This window comes from Xyrauchen texanus, chromosome 13, assembly GCF_025860055.1.
Source record: "Xyrauchen texanus isolate HMW12.3.18 chromosome 13, RBS_HiC_50CHRs, whole genome shotgun sequence".
Taxonomy (NCBI): Eukaryota; Metazoa; Chordata; class Actinopteri; order Cypriniformes; family Catostomidae; genus Xyrauchen; species Xyrauchen texanus.
Window position 1 is genome coordinate 44,755,810 of NC_068288.1, and position 16,409 is coordinate 44,772,218.

Here is a 16,409-nt window from a genome sequence, read left to right on the forward strand (position 1 = left end):
TATTTTGACATATCTCAGTTATTTTGTCTACATTTTGTTGCAAAACCCTAAAAGTATATAGTCAATCCAGAGAATATTTAATACATTTACATTTACATTTATGCATTTGGCAGACGCTTTTATCCAAAGCGACTTACAGTGCACTTATTACAGGGACAATCCCCCCGGAGCAACCTGGAGTTAAGTGCCTTGCTCAAGGACACAATGGTGGCATCTTGGTGGTGTTGGGGCTTAAACCCTCGACCTTCTGGTCAGTAACCCTGAGCCTCAACCACTGAGCCACCACTGCCACCACTGTTAGGTATCCTTGAGTAAGGCACATAACTCCATGTTGCTCCGGGGGGATTGTCATGTAAATGGAAATAGCCAAAATCGCTCTCTTCATGCGTGCTGAAGGGACCAAACTTCATCTTATATGGGCCCAGTAATTTTATTTTAAACATTTAAAAATGATTTTATTCTTAATGATTTGTTTGGAAGGCTTGGAAACACCTGAGAAATGTCCTTTTCATCATGATATCTGGATTAACTGTGTGTGTGTGTGTGTATGTACACTGTTGCCAGAATAATGATGTAAAAATACAGTAAACATGTAAACAACTTTACAGAACAACCTGTAAATATTACTTTTTTATTGTAATTTACATGACCCCGATGTAAAATAAATTCTGTTAAATTTAAAGTACAAAACTCGATATTAACCCTCTGAAACTCTCAAATCTGCTTTTTACTTTATAATGTATTTTTAATCACCATAGTCATTTTAAAGGGCACTAAATGACATGAAGTTCATCAATAGTGACTCTTCCAGGAGCAATGACCAATAAACATGTAGAGACAGCGTGCACACAATCACTAAACACCATCAGGGTAACACACGTGAAATTAAAATAATGCTGTAAATATAACACAGAACTGATATTAAAAATAAGAAACATATCTATTCCCAGCAAATATAATGAAATGTGATGGGTCATGCAGGTAATTCTGGGAATGCCTGATTGTTTTTGGTTACTGTAATTTTAACAATAATTTAATGTAAAAATGTTCTCTCTTGTTAAATATAATGTACATTTTTACCATTAATTATACACAATAAACATACTTTACAACATTTTATTGTAAAAACTACTCTATTGTCTTTTAAGATAGATACAATTTTTACAGTGTATTTTACAGTTAATATTCATTAATCAATTAACTTTTTTATGTAGTATTTTTACAGTCTTTTACCGTTATAATTACAGACATTTTCTACAGTGTAGTAGTTACAGTTGTCTAAAAGGTCTTTAGCATATCACAGAAAGTAAACCATTTAGATACTGTTTTAGTATCTAAAGATACTATGATACTTTAAAGATTACATTACATTTATGCATTTGGCAGATGCTTTTATCCAAAGCGATTTACAGTGCACTTATTACAGGGACAATCCCCCCGGAGCAACCTGGAGTTAAGTGCCTTGCTCAAGGACACAATGGTGGTGGCTGTGGGGCTTGAGCCAGTGACCTTCTGATTAACAGATATGTGCTTTAGCCCACTACGCCACCACCACTCCTAAAGATACTTTAGATACTGTGGTAAACCAACTTTGGTTTCATGAAGAATTTATTGGAACTAAATGAATAAGTTATTAACTACTTACCAACATTTAAAAATAACACTTTCACTCTGAAACTAATTGAAAGGGTTCCCGTTTTCGGTTACGTTTTGCACATTTTAGTTCACCTATTGGATTTGTTTTTGTTCCTTGGAATGTTTTCAGTCCCTGTAGGCCACTATAGCTTTACCTTAGGCTTAAAAACCAAGAGGTGATCATTAAAAGAAGCCAAGGTAACAATACTTAAAATGTTTGAATACTCGTCCCACTACTGGATGTAGTAATAACTAGGTTTGAGCAGAGATTACGCTCTGATTTTATCTGAGTCTAAGTAATAAAATGTCAAAGACCTTTCCACATTGCTGTTGTAAAATACAGTTAAAGAGCATGCATGATAAGGAAACTGTTGATGAATATGAATATGAAGGCTACTTTGTGTTCAGGTCAGTGAGTCCATGTCATATTGTTTGGTATTTTAGTTGAAGTCTATTCGTATGGTTACTTTTATGCTGCCTTTATGTGCTTTTTGGCTCTTCAAAGTTCTAGTCACCATTCACTTGCATTGTACGGACCTACAGAGCTGAAATATTCTTCTAAAATTCTTCATTCGTGTTCAGCAGAAAGAAGAAAGTCACACACATCTGGGATGCATGAGGGTGAGTAAATGATGAGAGAAGTTGTGATGTGAGAAATTTAAACAGGCATATATTCCTTATGTCACACATCCCACAAAACAACAACCAGCAACAAAGTGGCACAGTGTCCCAGGTCAGTCACTGAACTGTGTACGTTCTATCAAACCAACATGCTAGTGCTGTAAAATGAGAATTTCTATATAGAAATATACGGATATCATCATACTCATTTCTGTAAATTCACCAAACATGATGGAATGTTTCAGAGTGAGACAATACAACTAATTGCATTACAAATGAACAAAAGGCTTTTAGCATCTGTTGAGGTTTACTAGGACTAGTATAAACACAGGCTGTAATCGGACATTTAATTGTATTGCATTACTCTGTTGGCATCCCGCAGTTTGCTTTGACTTTAAGTCCACACGACTCTCAGGTGAATGACACTGGCATTGGGTCAAAGCAAAGGGACGTTGGGAAACTGGGGTTAAAGTTACAGTAGCTGCTGTTATATCACTTGGCAATGTTGTTGTGTGCCTTTCTGTCAAAACATCGAGTTCGTAGTTGTGAAATACCAGAACATGATGACATGATTGAATCTATGTCAGTACAATGTCAGCTGACAGACTAAGAGTAGCCAATTAACCCAACCACCCCTCTCCATACGACCCCTGACAACAGGTAAATATACCAGATAGTGAACCGCAATTGTTCTCAAGAAAGACAATAAATGGGTCGTTTTTAATTTTGCTTCAGTAATTATGCACAGACTCCAGTTCGGTGCATTCTTAATATTAGGACCTGTTCTTAAAGTTGAGTCACGTGTTCAAATGCATAAATGCCTGTTTTCTCTATGTTGATTTCAAACATGCTCATGCGTCTTAACTTATGACAATATGGAACTAAAAGTCCAATATCAATTTGTAAAAGCTCTTGGGTAAACACACTCACATTTTGAATTTTGACTGAAAGGTTGAAATGTCAGGTTGGGGCAAGTTGTCACATGAGTTTTATATATTGCTGTTTTAACCCATTTGTTAACAACTATTTCTGTAGGACAAAACAATGGTTTAATATGTATGTATGTACGTTTCATCAATGTGCTTCAGAATTATTTCACTCTTTACATTTTCCTTAAAAACAATTAAATAGCCTGTAATTCATTTTAATAATAGATTAATTGTATGTCATTTTCTTCTTCTATAAGTTACCCTTTGACAACATACTCAATATGGTGTAATAATATATCATGGGGTATTAAAATATTTTTTGCTGGGCAATAATGGTGGAAATGTTCAGTTCAGTAGTTAGTCAAGATGAGACTTGAATGCATGTCTATAGCCTACATAAATACAGACTTTCCAAAAAATAAACCTACCCTGATGTAAAAAGTAAATTTGATAGAATACCATTACCATGGTAACATCACATGGCACATCAAAAATATGATTGTACCATAATACCATGTCCAAAAAGTTTGTATTTATTCTTATATTTAAGCATTTTGTCTTTGAGGAAATGCATCTCCTCTTCAACTTCAAACTCTTCAGACATGTTCCATAAGGTCGGTTCTCTGGTTTGTGTGCAGCTGTGTTTTGCTCTGTTGTGAATGTGACTGTGGAGGTCTGGTTGTACCCAAACAAAATGCGTTTTCGCTCATCTAGCGTCCGGAGCTGCGTGAACTGCTGCTCTCGTGCACTCTCATGAACGTGCACAGGGGAGCAACGGTCGGTCAAGATTAATTTTCACTGAATAGCAAATCTATTTCAGATAGTTTCTTACTAAACCTTATCATTTAGTGAGAAACAAAAAATGTACTTTTTATACTTTTGTGTGCTTTGAAGCTTGAAGAGATGGTCACCATAGACTGCCATTGTATGACATCAACGAGCAGAATTGTATTTATTTTTCTCCCTTTGTGTACTGAAAAGGAAAGAAAGTCATTCTGGTTTAGAATAACACAAGTGGGACTAAACGATAACTGAATTTTTAGTTTTGATTGAACTATCCCTTTAAGAATTCTTATTTATTTTACTGGGAGGCCAAACAAATGAATTTAACAGAGTACTTCTTCCAATGCATTGCAAAATTTACATGGTTTGACCCTCATCTACATGGAACATCATTGGTGCATTGCAATGACCATCAGGGTCCTGTGGAGTCACCTGCAAGAGACCACCTTACAAGTTATGGTTACCATATAGTTTCCACCAAAATACTGTTATTACTACAGTTATTGTGAAACATATATCAAATGTAAAAGCTATAAGCTATTTTTAGTCACACATATAAGTTACAACTTACAACCTGATGCACATACTTCAGCCGTGTGACAAAAGGAGCTCTAAAATACGTGACAGACAACCTGGGGAGCGACCCACGCTTTTGTAGCCAATCAGAAATGCTCCCTGCATGGCATTCATTTTATGCATTCTGACGTGTCTTTGGGGGGGCGGGGTTTTCGTGAGAGGGCGTGTCTTAAAACTGAATTTTGGATGTGATGGGAGAAAGTGCCATGCATTGTTCCTGGCAGGCTACTCCACCTTGCAGGTAGAGGTCTGCACGGGCCTTAAAATGTAACCCGAAGACCTGAGACCATGTGACCTGACCCTTCCGCACTGTTGCAGTAGGCTGTATTTTATGTTAGCATACAGGCAACATTCGTAACAGTACTAAAACAATAAACATACAGTTTTAACAAGGGACGCCAGCCCCTTAGTACACTAGAGTAGAAGGGGGAAAAAGCATTGATTACCGTTTATTTGCTGAAACTTCACTTGGTGCAGAACAATCTGGAATAATATGAAACACTTCAACAGTCCCCTCTGTAGAATGTCGAATCTTTGTGACACCTGCGCTAAAATCTTGACGCAGCGCACAGAATGAAACAGAACGCTGGTGTCTCAACATGCGGTTTTGAAAATGTGAAGTTCTTTTTAACTTGACATGGTGTTTAAAATATGCCGGCCCTGCACGAGACGCTGAAGAAAAAGCGAGACGTGGTGCAAATGTCAAAGACGTTCTTCCAGCATGTGTTTAAACAACAGAAAAAAAGGACATTTGGTGTAAACGACCCCTAACTCGTCCGTTCACGTGTCTGTGAGTGAGAGCATGTGCCCGAACCCAAAGTCCTACTTGGCTAAACTGGCCCGAAACTGGCCCGAACCTGGCCCGAAACCCATTGGGCCCGGGTCGGGTTGCAGACCTCTACATGTAGGCTACATTTGGTTAGGATTATGATGGGGGTGCGGTTAGGGCAGCTGCTGTCTCTTAGGAACAAACTGTGGCATCTTTGTACAATGGGCCGTTTCGGAGCAGGGGCGTTTTTCCAGTGGGCCGCTAGGTAATTTGTCATGACCAGCAGTCAGTATAATTGTATTTTTATTTTATTTTTTTCAACACAAATTTTTTAATTGAAGATTTAACTCAAGTTAATGAGTCGGTGTGTTATGTGTGGTGTGTTGCGGGCCAGGTTTGGTGGGCCGCGTTGTGCCAAAAAGTCCAAGGCCACTTTTTAGACCCAGTCCGCCTGTTTCGGAGTAACGGCATAAGTCAGCAAAACGGTAAAGCTAACAGCACTTTTCATGTGCATGGATAAAAAAATCACACATATAATTCTAGCAAATATTTTCTTTGATGTCTAGACGTTGAGACAGAATTATGAGCTCAAAATGTATTATGTAATGGATCATATTAGACCAGTTAAAGTGGGATGAGTTTTCTTTCATATTATGACTGGGAATAAAAAGTAGCTGGTGGTATCATGGCGCATAATTATATTCATATACCATCCTATTTCAAGGTACTTCAAAGAATACTCCTGGGCCTGTATTAGCAACGTGAATCTTTAACATCATACATGTAAATCTACTAGATTAATAAATATAATGTAAATGTAGCACTTTTTATTAATACAAAAAGTGGTTTAAGTTAACCATATCAAGCAATAACAGTCATACAGGCAATACATTACACATAGTTTTTGCTAGCTGTATATATACAGTATATATATAAATGTTACATATGTGTATTATGGCATTTATGTACAATATTTCTACATTTTTTTTGTATTCAAAAAAGGTTAAACATAATTTAGCATAATACTGTTCATGGAACGATCTCAGTACTAGGCTAAATAGGGTAGAAAATCTAAATGATCATTTTAAAGTTAGCAGCAATTATAGAAAAAGTCAGAAAACCTTAAATATTTCATTTGCATATTTTAGTCATTTTCATGAACTAAATAAATAGAAGAATCACATTTACTACTTGTATTGTAAAAAAAATATATATATATGGTTTGAGGTATAAGTGTGAAACCGATAAATTATGTTAGTTATAGCAGCATGAAGGCCTCACGGTGTTGTGGATCCACTGATATGGAGTAATCCGTTTTTCAGATTAATGTTGGTACATGGTATCTCTGCAAAGAAAAAATGAGGGTCAAAATACAGACGAAACTGTCTAATTCGGTTATAAACAGGAGTGGAACTAATCAACGCACACATGAAGATCAAACCATTGCTAATATCTTTACGTTCTTAAATGAAACGGTCATTCTTCAGTACCTCATCGGGGAATAAAAGCCACTGGCAGTTCTCGACTGGGAACCAGAGTTCCAGAATGCAACGCGTCTACGGGCTCATTGTCTGTGGCCACAATCTCATAATCTCGCAGGATCTGCAATGTAGCATAAAAGAGCCAACATTTTAACACATTAATATACTCATATTAAGATAACCAACAATGTTATGATGAACATCCCTTAAAGCTAACATGAAACCAAGTTTAGGAATTGATTGAGGGTTTCAAAATAAGAGGGCTCGTTGAAGTCAGCAGAAAAAAAGTTATTCGATTTTGATCAAAGGTTATATAGACAAACATTGTTTTTTTCTTTGGGATAATGTGCACTGATGAATCGCTCACAATCAGACCAGCAACATTTATTAAGAAATTGAATGGGGTCGGTTTTGGTTTCATGTTGGTTTTAAACAGTTTAGGCGAAAACAATGTTTGGCTGCCTTGCCAAGTAAACATACCCAGCACAAACCCAGTTGGATCTGTAGTTCGGCAAGGCGACGGCCAATGCACATCCGCTTTCCAATCCCAAAGGGTACGTGTGTAAAGGGGTTGATGGAGTTTTTATCTTGAAGCCAGCGCTCTGGTCTGAAGTGCTTTCCATTTTTGAAATACTCCTCGTTTGAACCAATAGCATGACTGTTGATCATCAGTACAGTCTAATAATATAAAGAAGTGGGTTAAGTAGAATTCACTCACATGCTATCACATTATAATGGAATCAAGCATACAATGAGTAGCACTAATTCAAACTGGACGTTGACCTCATGTTTCTTTTATTTATTTCCCATTCTTAATGTACATGATCAAACACGTTCTCACGCCCCAAACTCACGCCATTGGTTGAGCCTGAAGTTGAAATGTTGACCCACTCAAACAAACAATGTTTTAAAAGTGCCAAAGAGCCACAGTGTTTAGCACAATTGACTCTGCCCGCCAGATGCCATGAAGATTATGCAACTGTGGTGACACTTTTGCACAATAATATTATGCGGTTCCCAACACGAATGTAGTTCCAAGCGTGTCCACTGTGTGGCGCTAAAAGCGAGTTAAACGTTCTCCTAAACAGATAAGGTTTTTACGGTTATTGCTCTATCGAGTTTAAAATCAACAAAACCGACCTCCCTACCTTAAACCTAACCAATAGTGTTATAAAAGCAAATATGAGACAAACTAGCAACGCTCTATCAGTTGAGCAACTACGCAATTTAATCGTTCAGAAACAAGCTTGTAACTATAGTTGGTGATGCAATACATACATTCCATTTATTGCTATACAAGTCACGCACTATAGTAAGTGTTTAGATGTCATAAGATAGCATTGTATGACGAACAGGATAAAAGTACGTGTTTATAAACCTCAAAATCTGCTGTTTTACTCGTAATTTGAGTGGAAGTGAATACAAGTCGTTGTTGTAGCGCCTCAAGTGGAAACTGCCGCAATATGTACAACGAGCCATGTAAATATAATGTAGGTATAGTAACACGATTGTATGAAATCAGGTATGTCTCAGCACACTTCACCTTTAAGGTATGGATTCTTCTATCTACAAATGTAATGTCTATATAGGGGAGTAAGAGAGTGTAGCACAAATAGTAAGATACTCACGCCTTTGGGTAGAGTGTAATCGCCCAGAACGGTGTCTTTGTCTAGAGTACGGCTGGTAAATGGCACAGAAGGTGAAAGTCTAGGAGAGTGAAAAAAACAACAACAATGAACCTCTTGCTGTTGTGAATTTTCAAAGGATTTCCTTTTTTACGTAAGTTAAAGTAAAGAGTGCTTAAGCTGAAAGGTATGAGGCACGTTATGGCTCTAATGCAACTCAAGGCTTAGATAATCCCACATATACACTGTAAACATTCCCAGCACATGCCTTAGCATTATCCGTCTTTAATGTCCTAGGACATATCTTCCCACCGCAACGCATGACTTTCAATTGGATCATGAAGCGTAAAAACATGACTTCACTGAGCTGTTGGATTCCAGTCTGGGACCGTTATGTTCTTCTGTGGCTTTCTCACTTGTCAGCTGACTAAACGTGGTAATGACCAGTCTAATCTACTGGACGACGCTTTCCCTATAAGTTCATATGAGGTTATGATATAGAACGATTTCAGTGGCAGATTTATTCTATAATAATGCTGGCTTTAATCAGACCACAGATCACCTTGTGTGAACTTTTCACAGTTGCCTTGTTGCCAAGAATTTAAACATGAGTAACGTGCATTATTTTAACCAGTATTATGTACAAACATGAATGTCCTGTCATCATTTACTCACACTCAGGTCACTCAAATGACTTTGTTACATTTGTGGATTACAAAAGGTAGTTTGCTAGTCTCAGTCACCATTCACTGTCATTGCATTTTTCTTTAGACATCGAAAGGTAATGGTGAATAAATGGCCTCCTTTTGTGTTCCACAGAAGAAAAATCTTATGGTATGGAGCAACATAAGGGTACGAAGTCTCTTAGAGACAAGGAGGGAATTTATTTTGTTGAAATGAGTTTTGTGTTCCCCACAATAGTGTTGTGTTCTCTCACAAAAAGTTTTGCATTCCCTCATAACATTATTTTTTGTGTTCACTCACTATAAGCAGGGCTGGACTGGTAATCAGGAATACCGGGCATTTTCCCGGTGGGCCGATGCACTTTGGGGTCTATCAGGGGCGGACTGACCATCGGGCGAACCGAGCGGGTCGGTGGGTCGGTCTCGAAATGGGCCGCAATAAGCAAAAATGAGCCGCCATTGCGCAGAACGGACCCAAAAACGGTGCCGTGACTTTTGACCAGTTGCTATCTAAAATCCCGGGCAGATTTTTCTTTCCAGTCCAGCTTTTGGTTAACAAGTTTTATGTTTCCTCACAACAGTTCTGCGTTTTCTTACAATACGTTTTTACGTTTCCTCTAAAGATTTTGTCGTTCTGTAACTATGGTATTTGTAGTAAAACCATTGTAAACTATTTTCATGGCTTTACAACAGTAACTGTAGTTTAACTATGCTATTTGTAGTATTATTTGGGAAAAGAAATGTAATTCCTTTCCTCTAAGGCTCCGGATGAGGGTTTGTTCAAATAAAAAACATTGTCTGTTTTGTTTTTTTGGATGAACTACTACCATATACAGTATAACAAGTCCCACCTCATGGACTCCTTCAGACAGGCTTTGAGGTAGGGCATATTCTTGATGTGTTCGGCACTTGGCGTCAGCCCAGCAGGTACCACAGCTTGGATCTCCTTCAAAAGTTTGCCTTGGGCGCAGGGGTTACGTGAGAGGTTGAAAATAGCCCACAACATGCTATTGGCAGTCTGTAAGAGGAAAACAAGGATTTTCTAAGTCAATTGGGCCACAAGGAGTCTACTGTTCCAAGACTATCAAGTTTCATTAGCGTCCAGACAATGTTCCTGCAGTACGACAATCAACAGTGCACTATGCACGCCCTGCCTCATTCTTCTGACTTAGCTGCTTGATTGAACTAAGCTCAATCAAGTGTTGTTCAATCTTAGTGGGATAAGAGCAGAACAAAGACAAGTTAAGTCAACAATTTTTTTAGTTCACTCGTGTGAGACTTGAAAACAAGCTTGCTGGAAAACAAGCTGCTGTGTCTGGCATTCTGGCGCGTGGGAGCGAAGTCATTTGTACGTACCGTTTCCACTCCTCCGATCTGGAGTTCTGTTGTAGCGGCGTACAGCTCCTTCTTGGTAAGGTGACCATGGTGGTAGATGTCACACAGGAAGTCGTCCACTTCCCCATTCGAGTGCCTCTTCAGTTTCTTGTCAATGTAGAGTTTTGCTGATAGATAGATAGTTAGATAGATAGATGGATGGATGGATAGATGGATGGTTGGATGGAAGATAGATAGATGGATGGATGGATGGAAGATGGATGGATGGAAGATAGATAGATGGATGGATGGATGGAAGATAGATAGATGGATGGATGGATGGAAGATAGATGGATGGATGGAAGATAGATGGGTGGATGGATGTATTGATGGAAGATAAGATAGATAGATGGATGGATGGAAGATGGATGGATGGATGGATGGAAGATAGATAGATAGATAGATAGATAGATAGATAGATAGATAGATAGATAGATAGATAGATAGATAGATAGATAGATAGATAGATAGATAGATAGATGGATGGATGGATGGATGGATGGATATATTGATGGAAGATAAGATAGATAGATTGATGGAAGATAGATAGATAGATAGATGGATGGATGGATGGATGGAAGATAGATGGATGGATGATGGATGGAAGGATGGATGTATTGATGGAAGATAAGATAGATAGATGGATGGATGGAAGATAGATGGATGGAAGATGGATGGATGGATGGATGGAAGATAGATAGATAGATAGATGGATGGATGGATGGATGGAAGATAGATGGATGGATAGATGGATGGATGGATGGATGTATTGATGGAAGATAAGATAGATAGATGGATGGAAGATAGATGGATGGAAGATGGATGGATGGATGGATGGATGGATGGATGGAAGATAGAAAGATAGATAGATGGATGGATGGATGGATGGATGGATGGATGGAAGATAAGATAGATAGATGGATGGAAGATAGATAGATAGATAGATAGATAGATAGATAGATAGATAGATAGATAGATAGATAGATAGATAGATAGATAGATAGATAGATAAACATAACAACATATGAACATAATGAACCTATAAGAATATGAGCATAATGTAATGTAAAATATTGTAAAGACCCAAAAACTACTGTGGGGGCACCATGGTACAGATGGTAATACCTTGGTACTGAATGCACACCATACTTTTTATTGTATTTACATAGGTACTTCAAAGAACACTATGGTTCCACCATGTACCATACATGTCTAAAAACATGGTATTGTGTACAGTATGTGTGAGTCTATTGAATACATGTTGGAGGAAGAAAGTAAAATTAACGTCCCGCTTGAACGCAGCACAACAAACTGTGTGTAATTCGGCCCTGGGTCAACATTCCTTCTCACCCCTCCCTATGCTGCTTCTACTACAAATATTTGGCTGGATTCTTGTGCGTTTAGGTCACCGCGTTTACTACTGTGGTTTTCTCTCTCTCTCTTGCTCTATGTGCACGGTAGGGTGCAGAAGAGGGGGACACCAGAAAGCCGTAAGTTCATGTGTCACCACCTGACTAGAAATGCGCTTTGAACGCTTTTATGGGTCACACGTCATCTGATTAAGGAACTTTTTAGTACCTGTGCTAAAAATACGGTCCCACGCCTCTGTGTGGTCTTGCCACGTTTTCGTATTCAAGCTCTTATGAAGCTCCACTGGCGTTACCATCATCACTCCAAAGGTACTCATCATCTGAAAGTGAGAAAAAACAACAAAAGGCTCAGCTGAAAGATAAAAAGTGTATTTTGTTCAATGTTTAAATACAATAGCATCCCAAGCAGCCCAACACAGTGAGTTTGGGGCGAGACTACAATATCTGTTTGTCGAGAAATGGCGGACGGGGGGGGGGCATGTTACAAAACAGTCATTATTTTAGCTATTTCGCTTGATGCAGTAATCACACACTACACCTTTTAAGATGCAGAGCTACAGTATTTGGGAAAGTTTCTTGACAACTTAAAATGAGCTTGGGGAACTCAACAGAAGGACAGCTGTTTTTGGTGAACCCAATGAACTATAAACTGTTTGAAGCTTTGCGTATTTGCATTCCCAAACTACAAACTCTGCTGTATCAGACCAAGCCGCAGATAAAGCTTATGCACTTTAGAGCTCACCTGGTTATCAGAGACACTGCCAGTGTTGAGTAAGTTACTCTAAAAAAGTAATTAATTACTAACTACTAATTACATCTTCTACAGTGTCTGTAAAGTAATTGCATTATCTATTACATTATAAACCCCTTGTCAACTTTGACCAGATGAACAATGCAAGGATAGACATGGAACTAAATTTCATTACTAAATAAAATCATTAATTATTCATGAACTGGCCAAAGAATTTAAAGGGGCAGCGTTAAAATGAGAAAACACGCATTTTAACGTTAGGCGTTAAATATCTATTTTAAATTCATTATTGTTTTCTATAGACTTTATAGTAATTAACGCAATTACATCAGAAGTAACTGTAATTAAAGTACTGAAAATTAAGAGTAATCCCTTACTTTAATTTTTTCAATGAAATACAGTAATTCATTACTTAGTAATGCATTACACCCAACACTGGACACTGCAAATTAACTGGTCAAACTATTAATTAGGTCAAAGAGATGGTCAGATACCGTCTTGATCGCGGTGATAAAATCCATGGCCTCTTTGCTGACGCTGTCTTGCAGGAGCCCAAATCGTTTGTCGTAGAGCACATAGCAAATAGCTATAACATGAGAGAGAAGAAAACTTTCAATGCACTTCTCACATGTGCATTGCAGAACATTTAACCTATACTTTTGAAATAAATGTTATTAGCCCCTATTAGAAAACCCAAGGGTGCTGCAAAGAGTCATCTTTTTTAAGTGTGTAATCTTTAAACATAAAATCCATATAACTATCTGAGAAATGAACTACAAATGTTTCCTTGAAAACTCACTTTCGAAGGACCACTTGTTCAGTTCGAAATACAAATCATCGATCTTGCCGTTGACATGCGCTTTCCCAATCCTCTTAATCAAATCGGCGGAAACCTGTTGACGACAGTCATTTCTATAGACTTTACGTGCATATGGGGTGCAATTCAATTATTACATCACAGGCCATTTGAAGAACTCACTTGGTTTATTTTCCCGTCCAGTTTCATGACTTCAGTCGGTTTCATCAGTTTCTGCTGGAATGCGCTTCGGACCCGCTGCCAGTCTTTCCCCTCCCTGCGAATTTGCCAAAGTTTCGCATTTCAAATAACAGAAATGGCTACACAAGATCAATAAAATCAGTGTACTTTCCAACTAAAGCGAAGTATTTACAGTATGAGCAGTCCGTAAGCCTCGTCGCGCATATCTCTGTAAGCTTTCCACGGTTTGATCTCCAGTCGCTGAGGATAGCTGCTCTCTTTCCGGTAAAGCGCCTCTAATAAACACGGAGCGCCGATGTGCACCGACTCAAACGAGCCCAGCTTCATCCGGAAGATCTTCCCAAACTTCTTGTGGTAATCAATCTAAGTCAATCACAACGATAAAGTCATTAATACAGAGGAAATATTCAGTTACGAACGAAAATTTATTTAAAAAAATTAATTATTACTATCGAGGAAAGTAAATAAATATAATAAAAAAATTATAAAAAATATTTTTATGAAAATAATTAAATGAAAATACATAAAACAGTTCATTAAATTATACAAATAATTAATGGATACAAAAAAGGTTAATGTAAACATTTATATATATATATTAATATAAAAAAAATGCAATGTTATTAAAAGTATTCAGCTTTTATATAGCATATTTCATAAATAATGGTAATTAAAAACGCATAAAAAAGCATAATAACTAAAATAAATATTAGTCATAAATAAAACAGAATAAGTCAACTTTAAAAATAATTTCACCTAATTTACTTAAAAATGCTAAAGTAAAATTATTAAATGAATAATAAGGAAAGCAGACATATATAGCCTATATAAAATAATGTATTTAGGTATTTAAGTCGTTTATACCAGTGCCTCGTGTTGCCTTTTCAAACCTCCTTTGCGCAGGAGCTCGATGAGGCTGCCAAACAGCGGCCAGCTGGTTGGTCCAGGGATGGAGTCGAAACTGTGCGCACAGGGCGCGCTCACCGCAGCATCCTTCGAGTCCAGCACGCAAATCGAGGATGTGGTCTTGCAGTGCTGAAGCACAGACTTCTTTTTCAAAAGCTCCAGAATCTGAGGAGCCTTCTGGATATGCGCTCTCATATTTACGCGTGCGTAAAAGTGTCCGTGTTGTTCCTTAAAAGCCTCACATCTTGCCACAATATATACTGTATACCCGCGGCTGTGTTTATCTCGGTCGGACGCGAGAACCAATCAGGGATCGTGTGTAGAGGTCGAGCCCACCATTCATTTATGGATCCACCTTGGTGAGTATCGCATGACCCCACATAGACCGAGGAAGTGCCCTCAAACGCGCCAAATAAGTAAACATAACGGAGGCGGTTCGCTCTTAGTTGTCCTGGCTCCTGCGATTGAAACAACCTTAACTCCTCTCCCTTTGAGTCAACACTGCGCCCACGCTTCGCCAATTTGCGCAAATATTTGCTCAATAGCTACTGTGCGCACTCGTGGCCAAAGGCGCGCGGTAATCACAGTTGTTTGTATTTGCGCGTTTGTGCCATATAACATCTAAAAGTGGAATTTCATTGATGATCACTCTCATATCATTATTATACATATTTTATACACCATTTCACCACTTAACTTGATTGAGTCCACTCCTCTTACAAAATTAACCAAAGTAGCCATCGTTTGTATAAGGGTAGTTGGCATTAGATTTGATAAAAAAATAAATAATAATAATAATAATAATATATATATATATATATATATATATATATATATATATATATATATATATATATATATATATATATATATATAATGAAATGTGCTATTTATATAAACTTAACATGCCTTATTAAAAATAATAATAATAGTAATATTAATAATACATGTTTTATTTTTATTTATATTTTTGTATTTAATATATATGCATAAATATATTTTTAGTTATTTTAGTTATTTTTTTATTCATAAGCATTTTTAGTTTGTTCTTTGCTTTTTATTTTCTTATTAATTTTACATTCATTATTTTTATCCATTTTAAACTAACTTTAAATGTCTATTTTATTATTATAATTTTTTTTATCGTACCTATATAAAGCATTTGAACTTAATTTTGTTCATGAAATGATCCATATAAATAATCTTGCTTTGACTATATATATATATATATATATATATATATATATATATATATATATATATATATATATATATGTAATTAGGTGAAGCATATCACACTACATGTATTTTAGTGGAAACTATGGTTACATTATTTGTAAGGGTCTTGCAACAAAACCTTATTGATAATGTCCATATCATGTGACTCATGAGCATGAAGATGCAAAAAACATCACCTACATTTGAACTCAAGCACCTCTGGTAATCCCACGACTCGTTTATGACATAGTATAGTTTTACAAAAGACGAGATATGTGGTACAGTTAACATGTTGATTCAGCATACATAGATCTTGTTTAAATAACCTTAAATCCTCTGCGGAGAGCACTCGCTGGTGACCAAGCTTTGCCTGCCATAGTATTTAACAAACACACACACACACACACACACACACACACACACACACACACACACACACACACACACACACACACACACACACACACACACACACACACACACACACACACACACTTGTTGTGTTTCCATGTTTTATGGGGACTTTCCATAGACATAATGGATTTTATACTGTACAAACTTTATATTCTATCCCCTAAACCTAACCCTACCCCTAAACCTAACCCTCACAGAAAACTTTCTGCATTTTTACATTTTCAAAAAACATAATTTAGTATGATTTATAAGCTGTTTTCCTCATGGGGACCGACAA

The 16,409-nt window shown here is 37.2% G+C and overlaps 1 protein-coding gene across 1 annotated transcript; it reads right to left on the bottom strand.

Moving 5' to 3' along the window:
• Positions 1–6,140: 6,140 nt before the first annotated feature.
• LOC127653914 (1,25-dihydroxyvitamin D(3) 24-hydroxylase, mitochondrial-like) lies at positions 6,141–14,856 on the bottom strand. The gene is made up of 12 exons (XM_052140768.1): positions 14,459–14,856; positions 13,767–13,957; positions 13,577–13,670; positions 13,397–13,490; positions 13,092–13,183; positions 12,055–12,166; positions 10,459–10,604; positions 9,954–10,120; positions 8,423–8,501; positions 7,275–7,472; positions 6,804–6,915; positions 6,141–6,658 (listed from the first exon to the last, which is right to left on the bottom strand). The coding sequence occupies exons 1-11, from the start codon at positions 14,693–14,695 to the stop codon at positions 6,805–6,807; spliced, it is 1,521 nt and encodes a 506-aa protein (XP_051996728.1). The 5' UTR covers positions 14,696–14,856; the 3' UTR covers positions 6,141–6,658; position 6,804.
• Positions 14,857–16,409: the final 1,553 nt, after the last annotated feature.